This window comes from Oncorhynchus keta, chromosome 34 (assembly GCF_023373465.1).
Source record: "Oncorhynchus keta strain PuntledgeMale-10-30-2019 chromosome 34, Oket_V2, whole genome shotgun sequence".
In the NCBI taxonomy this organism is placed as follows: domain Eukaryota; kingdom Metazoa; phylum Chordata; class Actinopteri; order Salmoniformes; family Salmonidae; genus Oncorhynchus; species Oncorhynchus keta.
This window is the reverse complement of record NC_068454.1, coordinates 71702679-71728850: the sequence shown is the minus strand read 5'-3', so window position 1 is coordinate 71728850 and position 26172 is coordinate 71702679. Positions and strand designations below refer to the sequence as shown.

General features: G+C 42.0%; 2 protein-coding genes across 5 annotated transcripts; both read left to right on the top strand.

Moving 5' to 3' along the window:
- Positions 1-421: 421 nt before the first annotated feature.
- On the top strand, positions 422-19540 carry LOC118367772 (glyceraldehyde-3-phosphate dehydrogenase-like). Of its 2 annotated transcripts, none has more exons than XM_035751410.2 (11): positions 422-537; positions 14033-14092; positions 15652-15748; positions 15915-16021; positions 17075-17165; positions 17429-17547; positions 17687-17768; positions 17940-18091; positions 18359-18521; positions 18720-18817; positions 18963-19540. In XM_035751410.2, exons 2-11 carry the CDS (start codon positions 14064-14066, stop codon positions 19030-19032), a joined length of 1008 nt encoding a protein of 335 aa, XP_035607303.1. In that variant the 5' UTR covers positions 422-537; positions 14033-14063; the 3' UTR covers positions 19033-19540. The 2 variants fall into 2 exon arrangements, with proteins under 2 accessions (XP_035607303.1, XP_052350591.1); XM_052494631.1 differs by lacking the exon at positions 422-537 and adding an exon at positions 1327-1358.
- A 142-nt stretch (positions 19541-19682) lies between these two features.
- LOC118367778 (transmembrane protein 147-like) lies at positions 19683-24326 on the top strand. Of its 3 annotated transcripts, XM_035751421.2 has the most exons (8): positions 19683-20884; positions 21062-21199; positions 21484-21600; positions 22068-22137; positions 22522-22724; positions 22916-23000; positions 23165-23286; positions 23682-24326. In XM_035751421.2, the coding sequence occupies exons 3-8, from the start codon at positions 21524-21526 to the stop codon at positions 23800-23802; spliced, it is 678 nt and encodes a 225-aa protein (XP_035607314.1). In that variant the 5' UTR covers positions 19683-20884; positions 21062-21199; positions 21484-21523; the 3' UTR covers positions 23803-24326. The 3 variants fall into 3 exon arrangements, with proteins under 3 accessions (XP_035607314.1, XP_035607315.1, XP_035607313.1); XM_035751422.2 differs by lacking the exon at positions 21062-21199; XM_035751420.2 differs by lacking the exons at positions 19683-20884; positions 21062-21199 and adding an exon at positions 21236-21360.
- Positions 24327-26172: the final 1846 nt, after the last annotated feature.

Sequence of the window (26172 nt, the reverse complement as noted above, 5' to 3'; positions counted from 1 at the left end):
ATGTGGCATTTTAGAGCAGTTCTCAGATTTTTCAATCAAATTATGCAAATTAACGATTTTGCCATCCGTTATGGTTATGGTTCCGTGTGTGAAAATAATATAAAATACTAATTTCAATTTCTGTCCATAAAAAAACAAACATTCGTAGCATATTTTGATTATATTTCTAAATACTCTTGCATATTGATGCATTATCAGGCTCCCGAGTGGCGCAGTGGTCTAAGGCACTTACAGACACCCAGGTTCGATTCCAGGCTATATCACAACTGGCCGTGATTGGGAGTCTCGTAGGGTGGCGTTAGCTGTCATTGTAAATAAGAATTGGTTCATAATTGACTTGCCTAGTTAAATAAAAGTTACATAAAAAAAAAAAATCTGCTTTTAGTACTATGGTTTCCATAGCAGCCGTGCCCCAGCAAAAGATCACGTGACGTCATGTTTCCAGGGCGATTAGACCAATGCTCGTGTCACGTGTCTGCTATAAATTCGGAAATTGTACTCTCCATTTGCACAGACACTGCAGCATCTCCTCTCAAGGTAGGCATGAACGACAAAAAGGGGTTATTATACAACAATAATTGTAATACTTATTGCTTAATATGTGTCTTTTGAATGCCGTTGTAATGGTGTAGCAGTAGCTACTTTTGAGCCTCTCCTTTCTCTGTAACATTACAAAGCCAGGAAATAAATGATGGAGGCGGGGAAAAGATGCGCCCATGGCCTTGTGTTATAATTCGCGTTTCAGTACAATTTCTGAAAATATGAAGTGTAGTTTGCTAACTAATGCATAGCACGTACACCTTTTAAGACACGAGTTGAGCATTTAGTGAGAACAACAAGCTAATGCATCATTCATTAGAAGGCAAAATGTGCCGAGGTTACGAGGTTACGTGACACAGCTTGAACGATGATGCAATTTGCGGAAGACTGTTGTCAACGAATATTGTGGCTTCATGCAACATTTAGATTATGTTTTCATGAACCTAAATAGTTGTATCAATTGGTCGGTGTAAATCAAGAGTTCTGGCATAGATGACTACAGGAAATCTCAAATGTTGCTTTTGCTAGAGCTACGTGCCTATCACCACATACTCATGAGTTATTTTGATTGCGTCATAGCATTCTAGAACGTTACCGTCGAAATTATGAAAATCTAAACAAACAAAAAATGCAAAATTAAGCCGAGACCACTTTTGGATGTTGAATTGTAATTGATACATTCACCGTTTTAATTTTGGGGATGAGATTAATGATTGAACATTAATTAATTGTATTGTTCCAGTGATGTGCTCTCTCTCTCTCTCTCTGAAGGTGGAAGAAATGGCGTGATGTGTCGCATCAATGTGCCTACCGATTAGGTTACTCTGTCCGAATTGTTGCAAATTGTATTATTTGATAAAATATACATACTTTAATCAAGATGTCAACTGTTTGAAAAGACAGTTACAACAGGTTTTGGCTCGGTGTCACTAAGGAGGATGGAGAGGCAGCCATCTCCAGATGATGGGATGGGCCTTTTTCATCAGTGAGATGGTGAAGGTCGTATCATACTGTAAGGTCATTTGACAGACCCGGCCTATTTTCCAGGAGATTCCATAAAGAGTGACTGATTCCCTGCTGCAGTAGTTGCCTCGCTCATAAAACACTTCATATCATATTCTGGATATAAAATTATTCCTAATCTAAAAGGACAGAAATGGCATGTTAGAATTGTTGAAATAATTATATATTTCAAAATGAAGTGATTTCAAAGTTAAAATATGTAATGCACATCAGTAAACTATCATTCTGGAAGAATAACTGCTAATGACATTGATTGCATAGGCCTAATGTAAACAAGCTGACGTACTGGTTAGGTCGTGTGACTACAAAAAAGGCCTAATCCTATTTTCCTGCTTGAAAGTGCCTGCAGCGAAGAGACTCTGACTCAATGGCCGAATTCGAGTTAATCAAAACTGTGATTTATCATGGGAAAATTGAGACTGACTGATTTACAAATACTATTGAAAAGTTATGTATGATGCAAGTTAATCAGCCAGTCTTGACTTTCCTTTAAAGTTGTCTGCTATGTCGAACACAGCCAGTCTCTTCCTGGGTAAAAATAGGTGGTTCCCTCAAACTCTACTCCCTCTCTCTGACTTGCTCAATGAGCTTTCCTTTTTTTGGTATGCACTTACCATCCATCACCTTGAGGTTACCATGGAGATATTTCCCCCACCATTATTTACAGTACCCGTGTGTGAAGAATCCTATCCGTGTGTTCTTTATACCTGTATTGGTAGTGTATGGCTGTTGAATCAGTTTTATCTGTGAACACATTCTTTACCTACCTTGTGTAGGCCTATTTTTGTGCAGATCCGGCTTGTATAGCGGTGAGAACTTGGTAAGCACTTCTGATGCAACATGCAGCCCATCACTAGCTGTATAACTGCCTGGGTTAGTCAACCACACCTCCTGGCTCAACAAGGCTTGACTTTTGCATTTGATTTGTGTTGACAGAGTCCTCTCTTGACGCTGGGGTTAGCGATAGCTATCGCTGCCCCAAATATGGCATCAGTAAATGATCACATGGATGTCGTTGTGTGTTTCTCTCCCCCACCTGCACAGTTCAGGCAGTCAGACAGATCACATGCTGGCAGGAGGTGGCCCCTCCTTCATCGATTCACTGCAGTTTGATACAACAGTTAATTTATTCATGGCTGTTCTGTTCTGCAGCGGCCTTTCCCTTCTGTTGGGTTTCACAGCTCTAACGGAACGTACTTAAATGTATTGTCGCCTTGAAGATTTAGTCTGACATGACACAACAGGGTGACAAGTTGATGTTCTTTTGTCAGGACAGGACAGGTGACTGTTGTATGCATTTAGCACGTGTCTGGTTTTGTCCAGACAAAGCTGACTACGTTAGTCTATTACTAGGCCTTGATGGAGTGATATTTAGTAGTGTGAGTTGACTGGCTGTCTGCAGTGAGTGCAGTCGTGTGACAGTAAAATAGGCAAGGTACTGAGGCTGGCTGGTCCTGAGGCTTGTAGAGGAGGACTGGATATCATACTGCTCTCTCTGACGACAGCTGTCCAACCATATTAGACTGATAACATTCTCAGATGAGAACCAGTAGGCTATACAGAGGTTAATTCTATGTATTTGACATTAGCCCACATACTATAGTTTAGCTGCAGGCAATAAGATCAGATTATTTCCAAACAAATCAGAATGATCTTGAAAAACATGCTTTTGACCATAAGTGGATTTCTTTTAGGTAATCGTGTTTGTTTCATAAATACAGAAAAGGTTTGATACATTGATTTACTGAAACTAATATTCTAGATGTATTTTTGTGTGAGACTTAATGTAGTTTATTTTCCAAAGGGGCGTGGCAGTCAGTGAGCAGGTTGAATGGTGAATACTGAGCTGTGTCTTCAGTCTCTAGTATCAGGGCCTGCCCCTCATGGCTCAGGTCTCAAAAGTGGAAAACTACTGAGCTACAATCAGTACAAGACATGCCTGGGAATGTAGAAAATGCCAGTGAGTGAGTGAGAGGGTGGGTGTGTGAGGCAGCACGTTTTCATTCTCTCTCTCTGCTGAGGTTAAGACAGTTTGTAGAGGTCAACAGAGGTTACTGTGTGCTCTCTCTCTCTATGCAAATGACAACACTGGTTTATAGTATATTTGTTATTACATTGTAAATATCTATATATTATTACTCAGCCTGCCTCTTGCATCATATTTGCCTGGTTGTGTGTCATTCTTCCTGTGTGTGCAGCACAGTAAATGGACGTGGTGGTATGACACAGCACTTGCTCAAAATGGCTCCCAGGCTCACCTCTGCTAACAGGAATGGTCTCCATCTGCCTCATCCCTCAACACAGCCACACTGTTTTTTGCTTTGTTTCTTGATGCCAGCATTTTTGTGAATACCGTAGTAAAAGGCCAACTCGTTCATAAACGCTTCCATATTGAGACGCTCCCACACTGCACCCACTTTATTTTTGTCCCATTGTCTGGGACATTTTCTGCCTGAGTGGGTATCTGTATGCCCCTGGGGTGAATGACCCACTTACTACAGGCACCCTGTTTCTCTCCAGTAATTGGGTTGGTGCTGTATCTGTGGACCATTGCCCGACTGGGTGAGTGGACGGCTGCACCCCAACAGAGGAGTAGCCCCATAGCACTTGACTGATTGGCTAGACAGACAAGTGACAGACTACTACCATGGTGGATGTTTGAAACAAAGTAGTCATTATTGAGATTTGTTACACCATGCATTTTTAATACCTTGCTATGATGGTCCATATACCTAGGGATATGACGGTCAGGTCATGGAATTTTGGATGGCGGTTATTGGTCAACCAAATGACCGCTGTCACCAGAATAGATATGACGCACATTTTATCCTCTCCTGACTGGTATGTCCTGCTGATGGGAGGGGGGAAATCACATAGGCAACCAAAGATTAGTTTGCTACAGCATCCTGCTTGTTTCAGAAAGGAGCAACAAAGTTGAATTAAGTTGTAGAGTCCATGTTACAGCAGACACCGAGTCAACCGCATGAATGCCCAGCTCTCCTGTTTTCAGTCAGCTGTTCTTTCCAAACACCAAAACATGTAAATATATATATATATATATATATATATATATATATATGTACCAGTCAAACGTTGGACACCTACTCATTCAACGTTTTTCTTAATTTTTTTACTATTTTCTACATTGTTGAATAGCAGTGAAGACATCAACACATATGGAATCATGTAGTAACCAACACCGTGTTGAACAAATCAAAATATATTTTATACACTGCTCAAATAAATAAAGGGAACACTTACATTGTGTTTAACTCCAAGTCAATCACACTTCTGTGAAATCAAACTGTCCACTTAGGAAGCAACACTGACAATACATTTCACATGCTGTTGTGCAAATGGAATAGACAACAGGTGGAAATTATAGGCAATTAGCAAGACACCCCCAATAAAGGAGTGGTTCTGCAGGTGGTGACCACTTCTTAGTTCCTATGCTTCCTGGCTGATGTTTTTGGTCACTTTTGAATGCTGGCGGTGCTTTCACTCTAGTGGTAGCATGAGACGGAGTCTACAACTCACACAAGTGGCTCAGGGAGTGCAGCTCATCCAGGATGGCACATCAATGTGAGCTGTGGCAAGAAGGTTTGCTGTGTCTGTCAGCGTAGTGTCCAGGAGACAGACCAGTACATCAGGAAACGTGGAGGAGGCCATAGGAGGGAAACAACCCAGCAGCAGGACCGCTACCTCCGCCTTTGTGCAAGAAAGAGCAGGAGGAGCACTGCCAGAACCCTGCAAAATAACCTCCAGCAGGCCACAAATGTGCATGTGTCTGCTCAAATGGTCAGAAACAGACTCTGAGGGCCTGACATCCACAGGTGGGGGTTGTGCTTACAGCCCAACACCGTGCAGGACGTTTGGCATTTGCCAGAGAACACCAAGATTGGCAAATTCGCCACTGGCACACTGCTCTTCACAGATGAAAGCAGATTCACACTGAGCACATGTGACAGACGTGACAGTCTGGAGACGCCGTAGAGAACGTTCTGCTGCCTGCAACATCCTCCAGCATGACCGGTTTGGCGGTGGGTCAGTCATGGTGTGGGGTGGCATTTCGTTGGGGGGGGGGCGCACACTCTTCCATGTGCTCGCCAGAGGTAGCCTGACTGCCATTAGGTACCGAGATGAGATCCTCAGACCCCTTGTGAGACCATATGCTGGTGCGGTTGGCCCTGTGTTCCTCCTAATCTAAGACAATGCTAGACCTCGTGTGGCTGGAGTGTGTCAGCAGTTCCTGCAAGAGGAAGGCATAGATGCTATGGACTGGCCCGCCCGTTCCCCAGACCTGAATCCAATTGAGCACATCTGGGACATCATGTCTCGCTCCATCCACCAACACCGCGTTGCACCACAGACTGTCCAGGAGTTGGCGGATGCTTTAGTCCAGGTCTGGGAGGAGATCCCTCAGATCATCCACCACCTCATCAGGAGCATGCCCAGGCGTTGTAGGGAGGTCATACAGGCACGTGTAGGCCACACATACTACTGAGCCTCATTTTGACTTGTTTTAAGGACATTCCATCAAAGTTGGATCAGCCTGTAGTGTGGTTTTCCACTTTAATTTTGAGTGTCACTCCAAATCCAGACCTCCATGGGTTGATAAATTTGTGTGATTTTGTTGTCAGCACATTCAACTATGTAAAGAAAAAAGTATTTAATAAGAATATTTCATTCAGATCTAGGATATGTTATTTTAGTGTTCCCTTTATTTTTTTGAGCAGTGTATTTGTAATTATTCAAAGTAGCCACCCTTTACCTTGACAGCTTTGCACACTCTTGGCATTCTCTCAACCATCTTCATGAGGTAGTCACCTGGAATGCATTTCAATTAACATGTGTGCCTTGTTTGTAGTTGTATTTATTATGGGTCCCCCATTAGCTGCTGCCAAAGCAGCAGCTATTCTTCCTGTGGAAAAGCTGTGAAATGAAGGCTTTTTATACTTTTAAAAACATTACAATATATTCACAGATTTTACAATGCACTGTGTGCCCTCAGGCCCCTACTTCATCACTACCACAAATCTCAGTACTAAATCCATGTGTATGTATAGTGCGTATGTTATCGTGTGTTTGTGTTGCTTCACAGTCCCCACTGTTCCAAAAGGTGTTTTCTGTTTTTAAAAAAAATCTAATTGTACTGCTTGCGTCAGTTACTTGATGTGGAATAGAGTACCATGTAGTCATGGTTCTATGTCGTACTCTGTTCCTCCCATAGTCTGTTCTGGACTTGGGAACTGTGAAGAGACCTCTTGTGGCATGTCTCATGGGGTATGCATGGGTGTCTGAGCTGTGTGCCAGTAGTTTAAACAGACAGCTCAGTGCATTCAACATATCAATACTAGAGGTCGACCGATTATGATTTTTCAACACCGATTAATCTGACAACAAAAAAAATCGACCATTTTATTTGTAATAATGACAATTACAACAATACTGAATGAACACTTAACTTAATACATCAAAATCAATGTAGCCTCAAATAAATAATGAAACATGTTCAATTTGGTTTAAATAATGCAAAAAAACAAAGTGTTGGAGAAGAAAGTAAAAGTGAAATATGTACCGTGAAATATGTACCATGTAAGAAAGCTAATGTTTAAGTTCCTTGCTCAGAACATGAGAACATATGAAAGCTGGTTCCTTTTAACATGAGTCTTCAATATTCTCAGGTAAGAAGTTTTAGGTTGTAGTTATAGGAATTCTAGGACTATTTCCCTCTGTACCATTTGTATTTCATTAACCTTTGACTATTGGATGTTCTTATAGGCACTTTAGTATTGCCAGTGTAGCAGTATAGCTTCCGTCCCTCTTCGCTTGAACCAGGAACACGACAACAGCCACCCTCGAAGCAGCGTTACCCATGCAGAGCAAGGGAAACAAGTACTCCAAGGCTCAGAGCGAGTGACGTTTGAAACGCTATTAGCGCGTGCTAACTAGCCAGCCATTTCACTTCGGTTACACCAGCCTCATCTCGGGAGTTGATAGGCTTGAAGTCATAAACAGCGCAATGCTTGACGCACAACAAAGTGCTGCTGGCAAAACGCACGAAAGTGCTGTTTGAATGAATGTTTACGTGCCTGCTTCTGCCTACCACCGCTCAGTCAGATACTCAGATTATATGCAACGCAGGACACTAGATAATATCTAGTAATATCATCAACCATGTGTATGTAGTTAACTAGTGATTATGATTGATGTTTTTTTATAAGATAAGTTTAATGCTAGCTAGCAACTTACTGCATTCGTGTAACAGGCAGTCTCCTTGTGGAGTGCAACGAGAGCGAGCCAGGTCATTATTGCGTTGGACTAGTTAACTGTAAGGTTGCAAGTTTGGATTCCCCGAGCTGACAAGGTGAAAATCTGTCGTTCTGCCCCTGAAATAGAAAGTTAACCCACCATTCCTAGGCCGTCATTGAATGTGTTCTTAACTGACTTGCCTAGTTAAAGATTAAATGTGTTAAAAAATATATAACAAAAAAAAATCTGTGTCCAGAAATACCCATTTCCGATTGATATGAAAACTTGAAATCGTCCCTAATTAATCGGCCATTCCGATTTTAATTGGTCGACCTCTAATCAATACCTCTCATAAATAAAAGTAGTGAAGTCAATCTCTCCTCCACTTTCAGCCAGGAAAGATTGACATGCATATTATTAATATTAGCTCTGTGTACACCCAAGGGCCAACTGTAATGCCCTGTTCTGAGCCAATTGCAAGTCCTTTTTTAAAAATAAGTTAACTTGTGGAGTTTCTTTCTTAATGAGTTTGAGCCAATTACTTGTGTAGTGACAGGGTAGAGGTGGTATAGAGAAGATGGCCCTATTTGGTAAAAGACCATGTCCATATTATGACAACTGCTCAAATAAGCAAAGAGAAATTCCTTTTTAAGACATGACTGTCTCTCATGTGGACCACCAATGGAATGGAAGACCCAGAGTTACCTCTGCTGCAGAAGGTAAGTTCATTAGATTTAACTGCACCTTATATTGCAGACCAAATAAATGCTTCACGGAGTTCAAGTAAGACACATCTCAACATCAACTGTTCAGAGGAGACTGCGTGAATCAAGCCTTCATGGTAGAATTGCTGCAAAGAAACTACTACTAAAGGACATCAATAAGAAGAGACTTTCAAGAAACACGAGCAATGGACATTAGACCGGTGGAAAACTGTCCTTTGGTCTGAGTCCAAAATTGAAAATGTTGGTTCCAAACACCCATGTCTTTGTGAGACCGAGTAGGTGAGCGGATGATCTCTGCATGTGTCACACCGTCGTTAAAGGAAGACCAAGGTGCAGCGTGTTGAGCGTACATTTTCTTTTATTTAGTCAAATGTCACCAACAAGACATAACAAAAACGACTGTGAATCTTACAAGGGCTATAGTACCCCTAACAAAGACAACTTCCCACAATGACAGAAGGGGAAAAAGGCTGCCTAAGTATGATCCCCAATCAGAGACTACGATAGACGGCTGTCCCTGATTTTGAGAACCATACCTGGCCAAAACATAGAAATGCCCACCCAAATCACACCTTGACCAAACCAAAAATAGAGACCTAAAAAGGCTCTATAAGGTCAGGGCGTGACAGCATGTGTGGCTCCCGCCGTGAAGCATGGAGGAGGTGTGGGGGGTGCTTTGCTGGTGACACAGTCGGTGATTTATTTAGAATTCAAGAGACCATTAACCAGCATGGCTACCACAGCATTCTGCATCGACACGCCATCCCATCTGGTTTGCGCTTAGCGGGACTATCATTTGTTTATCAACAGGACAATGATCCAACACACCTCCAGGCTGTGTAAGGGCTATTTGACCAAGGAGGGTGATTGAGTGCCGCATCAGATCTGGCCTCCACAATCATCCGACTTCAACCTAATTGAGATTGTTTGGCATGAGTTGGACTGTAGAGTGACGGAAAAGCAGCCAACAAGTGCTCAGCATATGTGGGAACTCCTTCAAGACTGTTGGAAAAGCATTCCAGGTGACTACCTCATGAAGGTGGTTGAGAGAATGCCAAGAGTATCTAAAGCTGTAATTTTTGTTTTATTACTTTTTGGGTTACTACATGATTCTTTTATCATAGTTTTGATGTCTTCACTATTCTACAATGTAGAAAATATGAAAAACCATTGAATGAGTAGCTGTGTAACATTTGACTGGTAGTGTATATATTTTTTTATGCTTATGAAGATTATTTTATTTTCATGACTGTCTTCATCAATAACCATCAGTTCAACGTTATACAATAATTGTGCCAGCCCTAAAAATACCATGGCTCATGCGCAATCTTTTGCTTGAATGACACAATCAGAAAAACATGGGCCTACTCTTTTCGGTGTTTCGAACTTAATTTTCTGTGTGTCAGTGTTCAGTAGAACAGGCAGATAATTGGCTGAGTCAGAAGCAGAGGTGGATCCTATAGGCCTTTATAAACACTGGCCATTTGTCTGTGTTAAGAGTCACCACCATGTTGCCACCAGCCTGCGCCTGTTGAATTCCCCCACAGTTCAGCACTTAATTGAGAGTCGTTTGACATCTTGAGGCATCCAGGACACAAGTCCGGTATTGATTGGTCCCCTCAACAAAGGACTATTTGTCAGCCCACTTGCGTACTATTGAGACCAAAAGAGGGGTGGTAGTACTTCAGACAATACTACACACAGACAATAAAAGAACCCACCAACATTTTCTTTTGTAGACCACAGCAGCCTTGACAAGACAGGTGTGAGGCTTGTCTACTCTGTTTTTCTCAAGAAACAAAATGGAGGTGATAGAACTAGTGCAGTGGACTTGATATGTGGATTGGGCCAGACTGCAGCTGAAGGGGGAGAAGAGGGAAGGTGTAAACAGAATATAAAGGAGGGAGGAATGTGAGAACGCCATACTAACATGGCGCCTTCTCTGACTGCCTCTCAGCCTGCTTGCCTGTATGATGCCTGTGTGGCAAGGAGAATTGAAGATGGCCTGACAGTCTTAACTTGATGACATCTTTTTAATGTACTTATCCAAACGTTCAATGTTACTGAATATATCAAGCTCCAGACTAGCACTTTTAATAATTCCCCATTGGTGCAGTGTATGGCGTTGAGGCACAGATGCCATTAATTTGTAGTGAGTGTGACCGCATTAGGTGAGGAGGATTCACTGTGAGCTTGGCCCAGTCGGCTCATTATTGGCCAGTCAGCATACGCAGTGCATTCTGGGGCTCTTTAAAAAGACCACAGGCTGGAGGAACAGGCAGATTAGGATAAGCCATCTGGGTAAATTGCGGTGCAGTGGGAGCCACACACAGGCATACAGGCACACAAACTCACACAGGCACAGATTATCAAGTTGTCTGTTACATCAACCAGGTGCAAGGGCAATCCTGTGTGTCCTTTCAAAGACAGCGTTAAGTCCTACCTTGCTGCTGCACAGCAGTCTTACATAGAGGCCTACAAGCTGTGGAGAGGGGAGTCCTAAGGAGTTTTTGGATTTATTGCTCATAGGAGGATACTACAGATTCTAAGCATATTCAGTAAGGTACTTGACCTTATGACACTAGTCCAATTAAATATGTATCTTATGTAGTGTTGCATAGCTTACTACACTTAGTTAACCAGGTAAATAATATATTGAGGGGATTATTTGTTTGACCTTTTATTTAACTAGGCAAGTCAGTTAAGAACATATTCTTATTTTCAATGATGGCCTAGGAGCAGTGGGTTAACTGCCTTGTTCATATGTTGCTTTTGCATAACCCTCACGTTATAGCCTACACCCAGACAGTTTGAAACGGGTGCTAGACATTCGACAACTGGACAATCCGCTGGAAAAACCTAAGCCTATTTATAGCTATTTTGAGTTGACTGCTTTGATTGGTTTGAGGTGTTTTAGCCCCAAGGGCTTTGTCCACACTAGTCGAGCCTAATGCTCTGAGAGTTCAGTACTAGTTCTGTCCCGTGTATGGATTGTTTCTGTGCTTCCATTTCGGTGACCCTCAGCTCAGAGTGGAAAAGCTAATGGAGGATTACTGGGACTCCCTTCATATAGGGTCATGGCTAGAAATTTCACAAAAGGATCCAGCTGGTATATTTCACTGGTCATCCCCAAAGCCAACTCCTCCTTTGGCTGCCTTTCCTTTACAGTTCTCTGCTGCCACTGACTGGAACGAATTGCAAAAATCACTGAAGCTGGAGTCTTATCTCCCTCACTAACTTTAAGCATCAGCTGTCAGAGCAGCTTACCGATCATTGCACCTGTACACAGCTCAACTACCTCATCCCCATATTGTTATTATTTTTTTCCCTCCTTTGCACCCCAGTATCTCTACTTGCACATTAATCTTCTGCTCATCGATCACTCCAGTGTTAATGCTATATTGTAATTATTTTGCCGCTATGGCCTATTTATTGCCTTACCTCTCTAATCTTACTACATTTACACACACTGTATATAGATTTTTCTAGTGTGTTATTGACTGTACGTTTGTTTATCCCATGTGTAACTCCGTGTTTGTCGCACTGCTTTGCTTTATCTTGTCCAGGTCTCAGTTGTAAATGAGAACTTGTTCTCAACTGGCCTACTTGGTTAAATAAATCAAATAAATATAAAAGGTTACAGCGAGGCTAGGTTATGGCCTAATGATTTATCCTAACTTGAGAGAAGAAACTAACCACATTTACCTTTCCTTTGAACTGGACATAGTCATGGATTTTTTTTATATACCTGAATGCTATTTTAGTCCTGTTAGATTGGACCTCCATGTGCAGCCAAAATCCCTATATGTTATGGCAGACTAGGACAAATCAATAGTCTCCTTTGATGGAAAAAAAATAAGTTTGTTAAGTTGAAATTGATTAATGGGGCTGTCATTTGGTTTAAATGTCACTTATAGAACAATACAGATTATGGTAAATATGATGCATTGATAGATCTATAGCCCAGGGCTATGACTGGTTTAAACAGCAATGTTCCTACATTGATATTCACAAGAGTTTGCCACATCAATTTCCAACAAACGTTTTCATCGACGCAAAATGGTGAAGCAACAATCAGGAAATTCCTGCTTCACTTTGTGTTAGCCAAGGGTAGTAACTTACTGTTATGCGGTCCATCCTCCATCACGTACCTGACATTGATGTTATTGGCCAACTGTATTTTGCAAGTATTGCCTCAAATGTGTTCAAACCTCTCCCGACCTCCTATTACCTTCAGCATTGCTAACCGACACTTTTTTTTGCTAGGCTACATAATTTGGTTGAACATTTAATCTTTGGCTTGCTCAAACAGTATGTAAAGACAGAGTTAAACTATAAAGCCTTATGTGTATAGTCTCATCTGTAATAACTTGCTTTGTTGTTACAGGAAGTGTCTCATATCTATCTTGTTCTGCTTCCTGTGTCTCTGGCTAATCTTCTCCCTTCCTCCACAAAAATATCTGTTTGACTCCTCTCCCTCTCCAGTCCTTATAAGGCTGAGGTTACATATTTGACTATGTTCCAACCCTCCCTCTTTTTGTTTAGTAGACATGTGTCTCTCTTTCTTAACCAATAGCCTATCTCAGTGTCTTTAGAAACCTCAACATGCTCCTGTACAGCACAGCCACTCACTCTGTCAGAAATACCACACATGCAGCAGCTTGCCCATAAAGGCATGTGCATATGATCATAATACAGACTGTCACTGAGAACTAGGCACAACCCAAGGCTCATATTTATATGTTTCCATGCAAGTTGAGCTGAGAACAGAAAAGCATGTCTGTCCAATCCTCTGATTATGAGACCATTGGAGAAGTCAAAGTAGACAAATAGCCTAGTCTCCTATTAAACCAGAAGGTTAAAGTGGAAGGCTGTGTTTTATCGTTCCTTACACACCGCAGCCTCTGGAAAGTAATGAGACTGGCCTGGCACCACAGGCCTTCAGGCTGGTAATACAGTGAGAGCTAACATTGCAGAGCAGAGCTACTGATTGATATCGCCTGTGGATTCAGACCGGCTACAAGGGAGGAGCCCAGAATCCAGCGTTTGTTTCATACTGGGCTGGTTTCCCCTGGAGTCTACAGAAAGGAAGTCCTCTGAATAGGAAGTCTGGGCCTGTTGCTTCAGTTCCTCAACTCTCTGCTCTCTGTCTGGCATGTTAAACAGGCCTGGAGACAATGGAGTCTTCCATAGCCAAGTTAGGGACACAAATCTAGCCTACACCTCCCAGCACGAGGCCACCTAGTCATGCACTACATAGCTAAGTCAAACACTTGTTCTACTAACTGCTGTTATGTAACTGGACAAATTTAAACTTTTGCACTACTTTCTCTGCTGTTCTAGAAAAAAATATTGATTTGCAGATTCTAGGCACTGTCCTCTGTGGGAATAGACAGCGTGGAAAGCTGTACATTTGCAAGACTTTGCTGTTTCTACAGGGAGGGACACTTGTTGCAATACGCTTCCTAATGTTTTCTAATGTCTTGTTTCAGGGTCACCATCACAACCAAATCAACAGCAACTATGTCAGACCTCTGTGTTGGAATCAACGGGTGGGTATTATATTCACCTCTAATATACAAATAATAACAGGCTTTGAAGCAATATAATGGTGCAAAACGCACTGAAAGCTTTATGGTGTAAATCTCGCTTGGGAGCAGCAAACCATGAACAGACATTGGTCGTTTTCCTATGGGTATCTGTCAGCCCCCACAGAGCTTGTGGTTGTCATCGGGGGCCAGTTGCACCAGTTGGGTGTTAAAAAAGTTGGCCTTAAATGCTAGTTTGGGCATAGCTACGTCCAACTTTGGGATCAGAATTTAGTCGTGGCTAAGTCCGGTGTAAGCAATGGCCGTTCATGAGATTTGATGCTTCATAATGATGGTTGCTAGGCTGTTAACATCATGACAGTTCTGAACTTTGCGAGGCACGTCCCATCACTTCGCAAAGCCCACCACTATGCATGCATGTTTTCTAAACCACATCTGGATGGGTCAATCAATAATTACTGTGGGAATGAATATCACTAAATGATGAAAATATTGGAATAAAGTAGGCTAATGTAAGTAGTTTAAAGTAACGCTGTGTGTGGTGAATGTAATTTAATCACCGTTATGATTGGGACAGTACCATCTCACTGCTCTGAGACAAGCATGGGGACTCGTCTTGATAAATAAGATTTTTGTTTTCACTATCTCCATTTGGATATTTGGTGACAATTAGGCTGGGAAAATGTTAGCCGAGGTGAGTGTTCATGAGGATAATCTTTAGTCTAGTTTGCTCATCTAATTGTGTTATCAGAACATTTTGCTAGCATGTTATGTAGCCTACACTGGCCTAGTATAACAGGGGGATTATTTTGCTCTTCACTGGCGTCGAGGCCAAGGCTATATCCCCATGAAAAGCCTTTGACTTGTCTGCTCAATCAATGTGATTTTGTTTCACAGAATCTCCATTGTATACAGTATTTGTTTATTTGATCTCTGGTTGGGCAAATAAGTGGAGGTTGCAGCTCATCTATTCGTTTGCCAATATCTGATCAGACACATTTAGCATGGTCTGTAGCATAAGTCAAGTGTATAATTGACTCACTCATAAGCAACTCAAAAAGCCAGCAGAGGTTGGGAAATATGAACACGAGACTCGCATCTTTTTGAAAATGCCTGCTCCCTACTAGGTGTAGAATCTCCGCCCAGGCATAGCTCTTAGGGCTTACACCCAGGTGGTGTAACAGGTATAATTTTTAGGTCTGGCGTAGAGCACCTTGGACGTAGAGTTACAACCAACTTGTGCAACCGGCGCCAGAAGTTGTGGTGTTGAGGGGAGTCAGTAGTGTTAGATGGGAAGAGGAGGACAGCACAGTTAACAGATAATGAGGATTACACTGTAAACCAGCACACGTATAACCGTCACACAACTAAGTACACACACATTTCTTCACTCACCACATGATGTGTAAATCCTAACTCAAAACATTTTTATTTAGCATCATCTGGAATTTTTCACAGCAGTCCCAATACACAGAGGGCGGACGAGGGAATTTTACAACGTTTTTAGCAATCCCATATCGCCCTGTGTCTGTACTGAATCCAGCCTTTCCCTCTCTGTCCAGATTTGGCCGTATTGGCCGCCTGGTCCTCAGGGCCTGCCTGCAGAAGGGGATCAAAGTCGTTGCCATCAACGATCCCTTCATCGACCTGCAGTACATGGTGAGTCTCTTTCAGTCCCTCAACCAACAGCCTTCATACAATATGGCACCCTGCCAGATCAAGCTACCTGTGTGCTTATGTGGTAGTATTGTAAAAATGCACCAATATCCCCATCATGTGTAATGAACTGATAACCTTGATGTTCTCTGACATTCTTTCTCCACAGGTTTACATGTTCAAGTATGACTCCACCCACGGCCGTTACAAAGGTGAGGTGAGCATGGAGGACGGGAAGCTGATTGTGGACGACCACTCCATCTCCGTATTCCAGTGGTGAGTGATGACATCATGTGTGCTCGGGCGTGCTTGCCTGTATGTGTGTGTGCGAGGACCACTGGAACAGCGTTTCTGTACGTCTGAGTAAAGTTCCATTCTATGGGGCTAGGTTGATTTGGGATTCAGCGTGTGTGCCCCTTTCTCCCTGGCTCATAGAGTATTACCTCAGTGGTCTGTAATCCCGCTGGCCATTATCTCCTCAGTGTTGCTATCGGCCTTTGAGGGCTGGCGCCACCTGTCTGCAAGGCCCAGCTCACAGCGATAACACTGAGGCTTAAAGGAAATATTCACCCATTTTGAATGTTACTCCCAAAAGTTCCAACGGAATAGACATTGTGTCTATGTACAGTGTTGTAACGATGTTCAAATAGTGAAAGTACAAAAGGGAAAATAACTAAACATTAAATATGGTTGTATTTACAATGGTGTTTGTTCTTCACTGGTTGCCAGCTTTCATATGTTCTCATGTTCTGAGCAAGGAACTTAAATGTTAGCTTTCTTACATGGCACATATTTCACTTTTACTTTCTTCTCCAACACTTTGTTTTTTGAATTATTTAAACCAAATTGAACATGTTTCATTATTTATTTGAGGCTAAATTGATTTTATTGATGTATTATATTAAGTTAAAATAAGTGTTCATTCAGTATTGTTGTAATTGTAATTATTACAAATAAATTGTAAAAAATGGCTGATTAATCGGTATTGGCTTTTTTAGTTCTTCCAATCGGTATCGGCGTTGAAAAATCATAATCAGTCGACCTCTACTGTGGTATATTACCCAATAGATATGGGAGTTTATCAAAACTGGTTTGTTTTCGAATTCTATGTGTGTCTGTGCAATCTGAGGGAAATATGTGTCTCTATGGTCATACATTTGGCAGAAGGTTAGGAAGTGCAGCTCAGTTTCCACTTTATTATTTTGTGGGCAGTGTGCACTTCTCTTGAGATCTAGGTCTGCCTACAGCAGCCTTTTTCAATAGCAAGGCTATGCTCACTGAGTCTGTACATGGTCAAAGCTTTCCTTAATATCTCTCTCTCCCCATTAGTATGAAGCCCCATGAGATCCCATGGGGTAACGCCGGTGCCGATTACGTCGTTGAGTCCACCGGAGTCTTCCTCAGCATTGACAAGGCCTCTGTAAGTAGCAGTACCCAGACACACAGAGGACACTGACACTCGTGTGTCCCCGTCAAGCACTGATAACTATAGCGCTCACCAAGGCCTTGCAACAGCCAAATAAGTAACCCTAATGTACTTTGTCAAAATAAACCTATGAAACTCGAAAGACTTTCAACAGTTCTCAAGTGTATTCGGACCAGTCAGATCTAGACACAAACATTCAATATGATATGCATGCAAGATTTGAGACTTTCTCAATGTGTTTTCTTTTCTGTTTTCAGTCCCACATCCAGGGTGGTGCCAAGCGGGTGGTTGTGTCTGCCCCCTCCCCCGACGCCCCCATGTTCGTCATGGGAGTCAACGAGGACAAGTACGACCCCTCCAGCATGACCATCGTCAGGTGAGTCCCTTTATTCCTGACCAATACATGCATGATCAAAAGGCGAACTCTTCACAAGAATAGTCAACCTTAAATCAATTATACTAGCGTTATTAATCTGAGTTGGTGACCTATTGTAATTCTCTCTGGTCATCCACAGTAATGCATCTTGCACGACTAACTGCCTGGCCCCCCTGGCTAAGGTCATCCACGACAACTTCGGCATCGAGGAGGCCCTCATGGTCAGTGTTTTTCTTCCATTAGACTATCTGTCCATGCGTCTTCATGACCAGCATGCAGGGCGCATCTGAATGTCCTTTTTGTCCTGTGATCCATATTGACACATCCACTGACTCTATGGAACCCATGCTCATCTTTCCCTTCTTTTTCTCTCTCTCTGCTCCTCCTTTCAGACCACAGTCCACGCCTACACCGCCACCCAGAAGACTGTGGACGGCCCTTCTGCCAAGGCATGGCGCGATGGCCGTGGTGCCCACCAGAACATCATTCCTGCCTCCACCGGAGCTGCCAAGGCTGTGGGCAAGGTCATCCCTGAGCTCAATGGGTCAGTAGATGGTGTGTGTGTGTGTGTGTCAGGAGGCTGGTTGGAATGACATCAAACACATGGTTTCCATGTGGTTGATGCCATTTAATTGACTCCATTCCAGCCAATATTATGAGCCATCCTCCCCTCAACAGCCTCCTGGGGTAGGTGTGTTTGCATATATTTATGTGATTGTGCCTGCTACTTATCAAAGATGCTGAATGCAGATGTGTGCTTGACGAAAAAGACTGCTTATATAAGTGCTGATGTGAGCCTTCTCTCTGTCAGCAAGCTGACTGGCATGGCCTTCCGTGTGCCCGTGGCTGACGTGTCAGTGGTGGACCTAACCTGCCGCCTGTCCCGGCCCGGCAGCTACGCTGAGATCAAGGAGGCTGTCAAGAAGGCCGCCGAAGGACCCATGAAGGGATACCTGGGGTACACTGAGGACTCTGTAAGTTAATTACAAAATATGTATGTCAACATGAAAGATGAGCAGAGGTGGCAGTAGAGCTCCGTTTAACTGGCAATTATATGATGTGTTATTAGCAAGTTGTAGTTTAAAAGCAGGGCTCCTAGATTACATGCATCTCTTTATACTGCAGCTGTTCTGTTGGTGTTTTTCCTCACTTCATATTTCCTGTCCCACCAGGTTGTGTCTTCTGACTTCATTGGAGACACCCACTCCTCCATCTTTGATGCTGGCGCTGGTATCTCCCTCAACGACAACTTTGTCAAACTCATTTCCTGGTAAGTTCCTCCCTTAGAATTGGAGTAAATATTCAATCATTCTGCATTCTAATTCTATAGTTTCTCCCCTGCTAACGCTGGACCCCTTTTTGGTTTTTCTCAGCCCTCAACTAAACTATGACTCCATCTCTGCCTGTTTCCCCAGGTATGACAATGAGTTCGGCTACAGCCACCGCGTCGCTGACCTGTTGCTGTACATGCATTCTAAGGAGTAACTTTCCGGCACCAGAAAGCTGCAATGGGACCCACCCCCCTTTTACATGCACTCACACCCTCCAGTGTCACACCCCTAGTACCCCCAGCCCTCCACCACTCTCTACAACACAACTTAGTCTCTGTAGTAGGCTGTGTGTACGAGTATTTGTTTTTTCCTTAATGAAAAAGTCCCACTTTGAGACTGTTTTGACTTGACAGTATGAGTTTCTGTCTTCCCAGAGCATTGCTGTAGATGTTTCCATACTGGCTGTTACCATGTAATATTGGTGTTAAAGATTTCTAGTTTAAGAGTCAAGTGAGAAAGACAAGCTACTGTAACTAAAAAAATAATACTTGTGTAGAATCTTTACAAATGTCTCTGTCTTGCCTTGTTGTTGTTCATGTTTCCTGTTTGCCAGTGTTATAAGACCATGTTTTCACACAATGGCAAATAAGTTGTCATCTGCATTCAAGATAATCAACAGGTTGCAGAACATGAAGATGATGCATTATAAAATGACAATTGTATGATAATGTGTTTGTGACATTACTGACAGGATTAGACTTAATTTGATGCACATTTGCATTATTTGAACATCACAGTTTGGTGAAAATTATATTGAAACAAATGTTATTCCCTAAACTTCAGTTTTAATAGCTGATGCTTTAGCCAGGCCACAGTTTTAATACTATGTTGGAACAAAAGTCTGCATACCATGTTGGTACCTAGGACCAGAAGTCAAACATGATTGATATTGAATTTGCCAATCTGGTTGTGCACATTGCACTGGATGACTTCTCAGACAGGTTTTCTGCCATAATTTATTGGGTGTCAGGCTATGGAACTGACAGTTTCTCAGTCAAGTGTCAACTCTCCATCAAGGACATATGCAAATGCATTCTGAAAGCTATTTGGAAGTCCACTATTGCAATTTATTTTATCCTGCCCTAACGGGAATCGCAGGAGACATCTAGTGGCAAATATTGTTGCACAATACGGTAAACCAAATGACTGGTGGTACATTTTCTGCATTCACTGTTCACATGAAAAACCACAACACTCATTATTTTGGAATGTCATTATAGCATGGTTGTACATTTAAAAAAAAAAAAATTAATTAGACTAGCCTGAAGTACTGCACATTGTGGATGCCTGAATGACCATAAGGAGCTTTAAACGGTCCAATGTAGTCATCTCTCAATATCAAATCATTTCTGGGTAAAAATTAAGTACCTTACTGTGATTGTTTCTTTTTGACCATTTTAATTTAAAACGAAGTGTTTCTTAGCAAGAGCAGACAAACTTCATCCCACCAAAAGAAGTTGACATTTCAGGCTGTCTTTTCAAACAGCTCTTACACTAAAAGGGCATTATCATAATTTGACAGTTTTCAGAGTACTATTCCAAGCTCATAGTTTGGAAATATTTTTCAAACAATCACGTTTTTGACTGCACCTGGGCCTTTAACGCAATGACGTCAGACTACTACATATAGTGTGTTATTATTGCTAACATCGTTTGTTAGTGGCGAATAGCGCCTACTAGCGGATGTCCAGGCTAGCTATAGTGCTGCAAATAAACTTATAAATTGTCATTAGTTGTATTTGTCGTGTCAACGACGATGCAGGAACTATTTACTCATTGCATAAACAACAAAACCACCGAGTTTTAAAAATGTTTCATACTAAACAATCTTTGCAGAAACTCCCGAAGTCCTGCTCTGCAATTATTACGGTTAACCATGGTGACTCCGTTCTGTCGTTCCGTCCATTTGCTTTAAAAGACCCTCTTTTGAGTACTTGTCCTAAACGCTAGCAAACGAGCGGAGCGATAGGATCGGAGACATCAAGGGATAGCGGAATCATTTAAAGGTAGGACTTTGGTAGTTTCCGAGTCGTCACTAGTTACCACAGCCACAGAGTTATTAAATTCCGCCTATTTCTACAATTTATCTTATTAAAATCTGACTTGGAACCTTACTCAATCCACACTGCTACTCGTATGCCTAACCCTAAATTAATACAAAAACGCATTTTTTTTTATTTTAGGAATTTTCTACGATACAGACAATTTTGACATTGTGTCTGTGGTAACTAGTGGAAAACTAGTTTCCGTCCTTCATCCAACGAGTGAGCAAACCAGCATTAGCATCTCAATAATCCTTCTGTCAACCTGAGTAAATACAGGTAGTTCTGAATGATTCGTGCTGATCTTCATTTAGACGTGTGTTATTTAAATGCAGTTAACTTATCTAACAGATTTAAATTTATAATACGAGTGGAATAAATATGTTAGGCCTTGCACATAATCAGCCATTTGAGTGTGCAGGAAGAGAGGACGCTAGCAAGTAACGTTGCTTTCAGATTATCTGCTCCAATGCTTCATAAATCTTAAATAACTAACGTTAGCTAGCTAATATTGTGTCAATAATTGTTGTTAGCTAATAGCTATCATGTCTTCATTCCTTCAGATTCGTTGGAGAATTCGCCAGTGTTGGACTCCCTGGCAATATGACGCTATTTCATTTCGGGAATTGCTTTGCCTTGGCTTATTTCCCCTACTTTATCACCTACAAGTGCAGTGGACTGTAAATATCAGCACCTCTCATACTATATAAACTGCATTAGATTAATTTGTTAGTTGACCCCGTACATTTAGCTACTGAACATGTATTTTTGTATGATCTGTTCACTAGCTAGTCACCCTTATTGGGCTCCCGAGTGGCGCAGCAGTCGAAGGCACGGCATCTCAGTGCAAGAGGTGTCACTATAGTCCCTGTTTCGAATCCAGGCTGTATCATATCTGGCCGTGATTGGGTGTCCCATAGGGCGGCGCACAATTGGGCCAGCGTCGTCCGGGGTAGGCCGTGATTGGAAATAAGAATTTGTTCTTAACTCACTTGCCAAGTAAAAAAATATATATATATGAGGGTGAAATGTAATCTACATGGAAATGTCAGCAGATTGAGAGGTCAGCCAATCCTCCTGCCACTCTAGGCAACCATGTTCAAACCATTCTAGTGTATAGATGTGTCTTTCTCTATCCATATTATAGATCAGAATACAATGCATTCTGGAGATGTGTTCAAGCAGGAGCTACCTACCTATTTGTGCAGCTATGCAAGGTGAGCATTGACTGTCCGAACTGTCTGTTTTCTGAAAAGCAATAAAAGTATCATCATTCTGTCAAAGGAACTGATGATCGATCACATTGGGATGCAGACTAAAAACTGCTTGATTACTAATGTAGCCTACTAGTTGTTAGTTATTACTAGTTAATATGTATCCTACTAAGGCGGCAGGTAGCCTAGTGTTTAGTAACCAAAAGGTCGCTGATTTGAATACTCGAGCCGACAAGGTGAAAATGTGCCCTTGAGTAAGCCAGTTAACCCTAATTTGCTACAGGGGCGCTGTAATACTATGGCTGACCCTGTAAAACAAGACATTTCACTGCACCTATCCTGTGTATGTGACAATAAAAAATAAAATGAACAATGTCTCTGTTCCAGATGCTATTTCTAGCCACTTTCTTCCCCACATGGGAGGGAGGAGCTGGTGTGTATGACTTTGTTGGTGAGTTTATGAAGGCCACGGTGGACCTAGCAGACCTTCTGGGCCTGCATCTGGTCATGTCCAGGAACGCAGGGAAGGGAGAGTACAAGATCATGGTGGCAGCGATGGGATGGTCCACAGCAGAGCTCATTATGTCAAGGTACATTCTCTTTCTGTATCTTTCTCTGTCTACCTGCTGTTTCTCTTTCAATCTCTTTGGGTGCATTCCAGATTCACATTCATTTATGTGTAGATTATAGTCATTCACTACCCAAACTCACTAGTATATTTGCCATTATGTTTATTTGCAATGCTGTCTCTTGTATTTAATCCTCTTGCCCTGTCATCCAGGTGTATACCTCTATGGGTGGGTGCCAGAGGCATTGAGTTTGACTGGAAGTACATACAGATGAGCTTCGACTCCAACATCAGCCTGGTAAATCCCCTTGCACTGACACTTATACTGCTGAATCAAATAGCAATTTATTTTGACTTCCAATAAATACTTAGATAATGAATACTCATCAACATTACATTTCCCGCGGAGGGCTTAGAAGATGTATAGTTTCTAAGGAAATTCGGTGTCGCGTTCTAATTCAGGTGCATTATATCGCCATGGCAGCAGTGGTGTGGATGTTCACGCGGTACGACCTCCCGAAGAGCTTCCGTCTGCCTGTGACTGTACTGCTAGGGCTGTGTGTATACAAGGCCTTCCTCATGGAGTGAGTATCACATACTTCAACGTACCCAGGGAAGGGACCTGTGGAACTGCATACTGTAGAAATGGTCATCCTCACAGAGCTGGTTTTCAGCTCATAGTGCTCATCTGTTCTGGGGAGGGAACTGAAGTTTTTCTGTACACCGCTGGAGGTCATTATAAACACTGATAGCTACAGTTGTGTAATGGTCTGGATGACCAACCCCTATTTTTCAAAAGAAACAATACATGATTGAAATGGTAGTGAAAACCATAATGCCTCCAAGTTCATGTCATAATCCATCGTGATTATATGATGTTAGCAACAGTCAGTTACATAGTAGTCAACAATTGACATATTGGTATCAAACATAGCTACACATCTACTCATTTTCTCCTCTGTCCTCTAACTTCTCTCAGGTTGTTTGTCCATGTGTTCCTGCTGGGGAGCTGGACAGCCCTCCTGGTGAAGGCGGTGCTCACTGGATCCATCTCCCTCTGTTCTCTCTTCCTCTTCGTCACACTGGTGCACAGTAACTGAGACTGGCTGCGACCCCAAACAAAGAGGGTCTTTAACACACACAGGGCCTTTCAACCAGACTTTGCCTGTAAAGATTAATTTTGTATCGCTCAGAAAGAGGGCAGGAATGTGAGCATTCATGATTTGACTTTTTTTAATGTTATGATACTACTTTTTTATGTATGATTTATTATTGTGCTGAATTAGTACGGTAGATTGAGTATTTATAACAAGTGGATGAAAGTGGATGCCTCTTAAGCATTGTAGTACAGTTACTAAACTACTTTAACATCTAAGCTGATGGTACAATACTGTTGTTACTCTGTGTGCTCACCTGCATTACTGCAGATATGAAAGAGATTAACTTTATCTCATTCGACATGATGAAATACAAATGTTGGTGCACTTGTCACATGACTGAAGCAGCATAATGGCGTACTTATGTTGTCGTAAGATTACATAAAACATGGTAGCAGTGGGTTATCCTACTCTATGGAAACTTAGTGAGGTGTGAGTGAATGGCCAATAAATTACTTAATATGCTACTTTTGATTGCACACAGTGTGCTTATTACATACGATAGACAATGTTTTAATTTGATTTTGTATGGATATTTACAAAAGGCAGGAGATAGAAGTCAAATTTGTACTCAACATTGAGGTTTAGTTCGGGCTCCTAGTATGAGTGCTTTATGTGTGGTGTTGTAGGGAGATAATCAAATCACACTTGACTTGCTGTCACAACTGACCTACTGTTACTACAAACCCTATTATGTACTGTGGGGCCCAATTCTGCTGATTTCCATGGTGACTTGATGTCTGTACAGTAGTGGGCATGTCCAGGAATGATGAATACTCTTGTGTCCAGATTCCCACACATATTGCCTTTCCAATTGGAAGAATCGACGCTCCACACCTACCACCGGAATGCCACCTCTAATTCATGCCGGAGATAATAGATTTGTTCCCCTTCTAATTAGCCTTAAAATGACTAGTCTGGTTTGTATAGAAACCTGTTGACCAGACTAGTTTGTATAGAAACCTGGTGTCTGCATAGAAATGTATTGACCAGTCTAGTCTGTGTAGACACCTGTTGACCAGTCTTTATGGAAACCTGTTGACCAGTTTAGTCTGTGTAAACCTGTTGACCAGTTTAGTCTGTGTAAACCTGTTGACCAGTTTAGTCTGTAAAAACCTGTTGACCAGTCTACTCTGTATATAATCCAGTTGACCAGTCTAGGCTGTGTAAAAACCTGTTGACCAGTCTAGTCTGTATAGAAACCTGGTGTCTGCATAGAAATGTATTGACCAGTCTAGTCTGTGTAGACGCCTGTTGACCAGTCTTTATGGAAACCTGTTGACCAGTCTAGTCTGTATAGACACCTGTTGACCAGTCTAGTCTGTGTAGACACCTGTTGACCAGTTTAGTCTGTTTAAACCTATTGACCAGTCTAGTCTGTATATAATCCTGTTGACCAGTCTAGGCTTTGTAAAAACCTGTTGACCAGTCTAGTCTGTATATAATCCTGTTGACCAGTCTAGTCTGTATAGAAACTTCATGACCAGTCTAGTCTGTGTAGAAACCTGTTGACCAGTCTAGTTTGTATAGAAACCTGTTGACCAGTCTAGTCTGTATAGAAACTTCATGACCAGTCTAGTCTGTGTAGAAACCTGTTCACCAGTTTAGTCTGTGTAGAAACCTGTTGGTTGACCAGTCTAGTCTGTGTAGACACCTGTTGTCTAGTCTGTATAGAAACCTGTTGACCTGTCTAGTCTGTATAGAAACCTGTTGACCAGTCTAGTCTGTGTAGACACCTGTTGACCAGTTTAGTCTGTGTAGAAACCTGTTGACCAGTCTAGTTTGTATAGAAACATGTTGACCAGTTTAGTCTGTGTAGAAACCTGTTGGTTGACCAGTCTGTGTAGACACCTGTTGTCTCGTCTGTATAGAAACCTGTTGGTTGACCAGTCTGTGTAGACACCTGTTGTCTAGTCTGTATAGAAACCTGTTGACCAGTCTAGTCTATGTAGAAACCTGTTGACCAGTCTAGTCTGTAAAAACCTGTTGACCAGTCTTGTTTGTATAGAAACCTGTTGACCAGTCTAGTCTGTGTAAAAACCTGTTGACCAGTTGTCTGTGTAAACCTGTTGACCAGTTTAGTCTGTGTAAAAACCTGTTGACCAGTCTAGTCTGTATATAATCCTGTTGACCAGTGTAGTCTGTATATAATCCTGTTGACCAGTGTAGTCTGTATATAATCCTGTTAACCAGTCTAGTCTGTATAGAAAATTCATGACCAGTCTAGTCTGTGTAGAAACCTATTGACCAGTCTAGTCTGTATAGAAACCTGTTGACCAGTCTAGTCTGTGTAGACACCTGTTGACCAGTTTA

Bases quoted from the DNA above. Each gene is read 5' to 3' on its own strand.
- LOC118367778 (XM_035751420.2), top strand. From the start codon at position 21,302: ATGTTAGGCCTTGCACATAATCAGCCATTTGAGTGTGCAGGAAGAGAG. The intron at 22,138-22,521 runs GTGAGCATTGAC...TCTCTGTTCCAG, and splicing joins TATTTGTGCAGCTATGCAAG to ATGCTATTTCTAGCCACTTT. The intron at 23,001-23,164 runs GTAAATCCCCTT...GTTCTAATTCAG, and splicing joins TCGACTCCAACATCAGCCTG to GTGCATTATATCGCCATGGC.
- LOC118367772 (XM_052494631.1), top strand. The intron at 16,022-17,074 runs GTGAGTGATGAC...TCTCCCCATTAG, and splicing joins TCCATCTCCGTATTCCAGTG to TATGAAGCCCCATGAGATCC. The intron at 17,769-17,939 runs GTCAGTGTTTTT...TCCTCCTTTCAG, and splicing joins GCATCGAGGAGGCCCTCATG to ACCACAGTCCACGCCTACAC.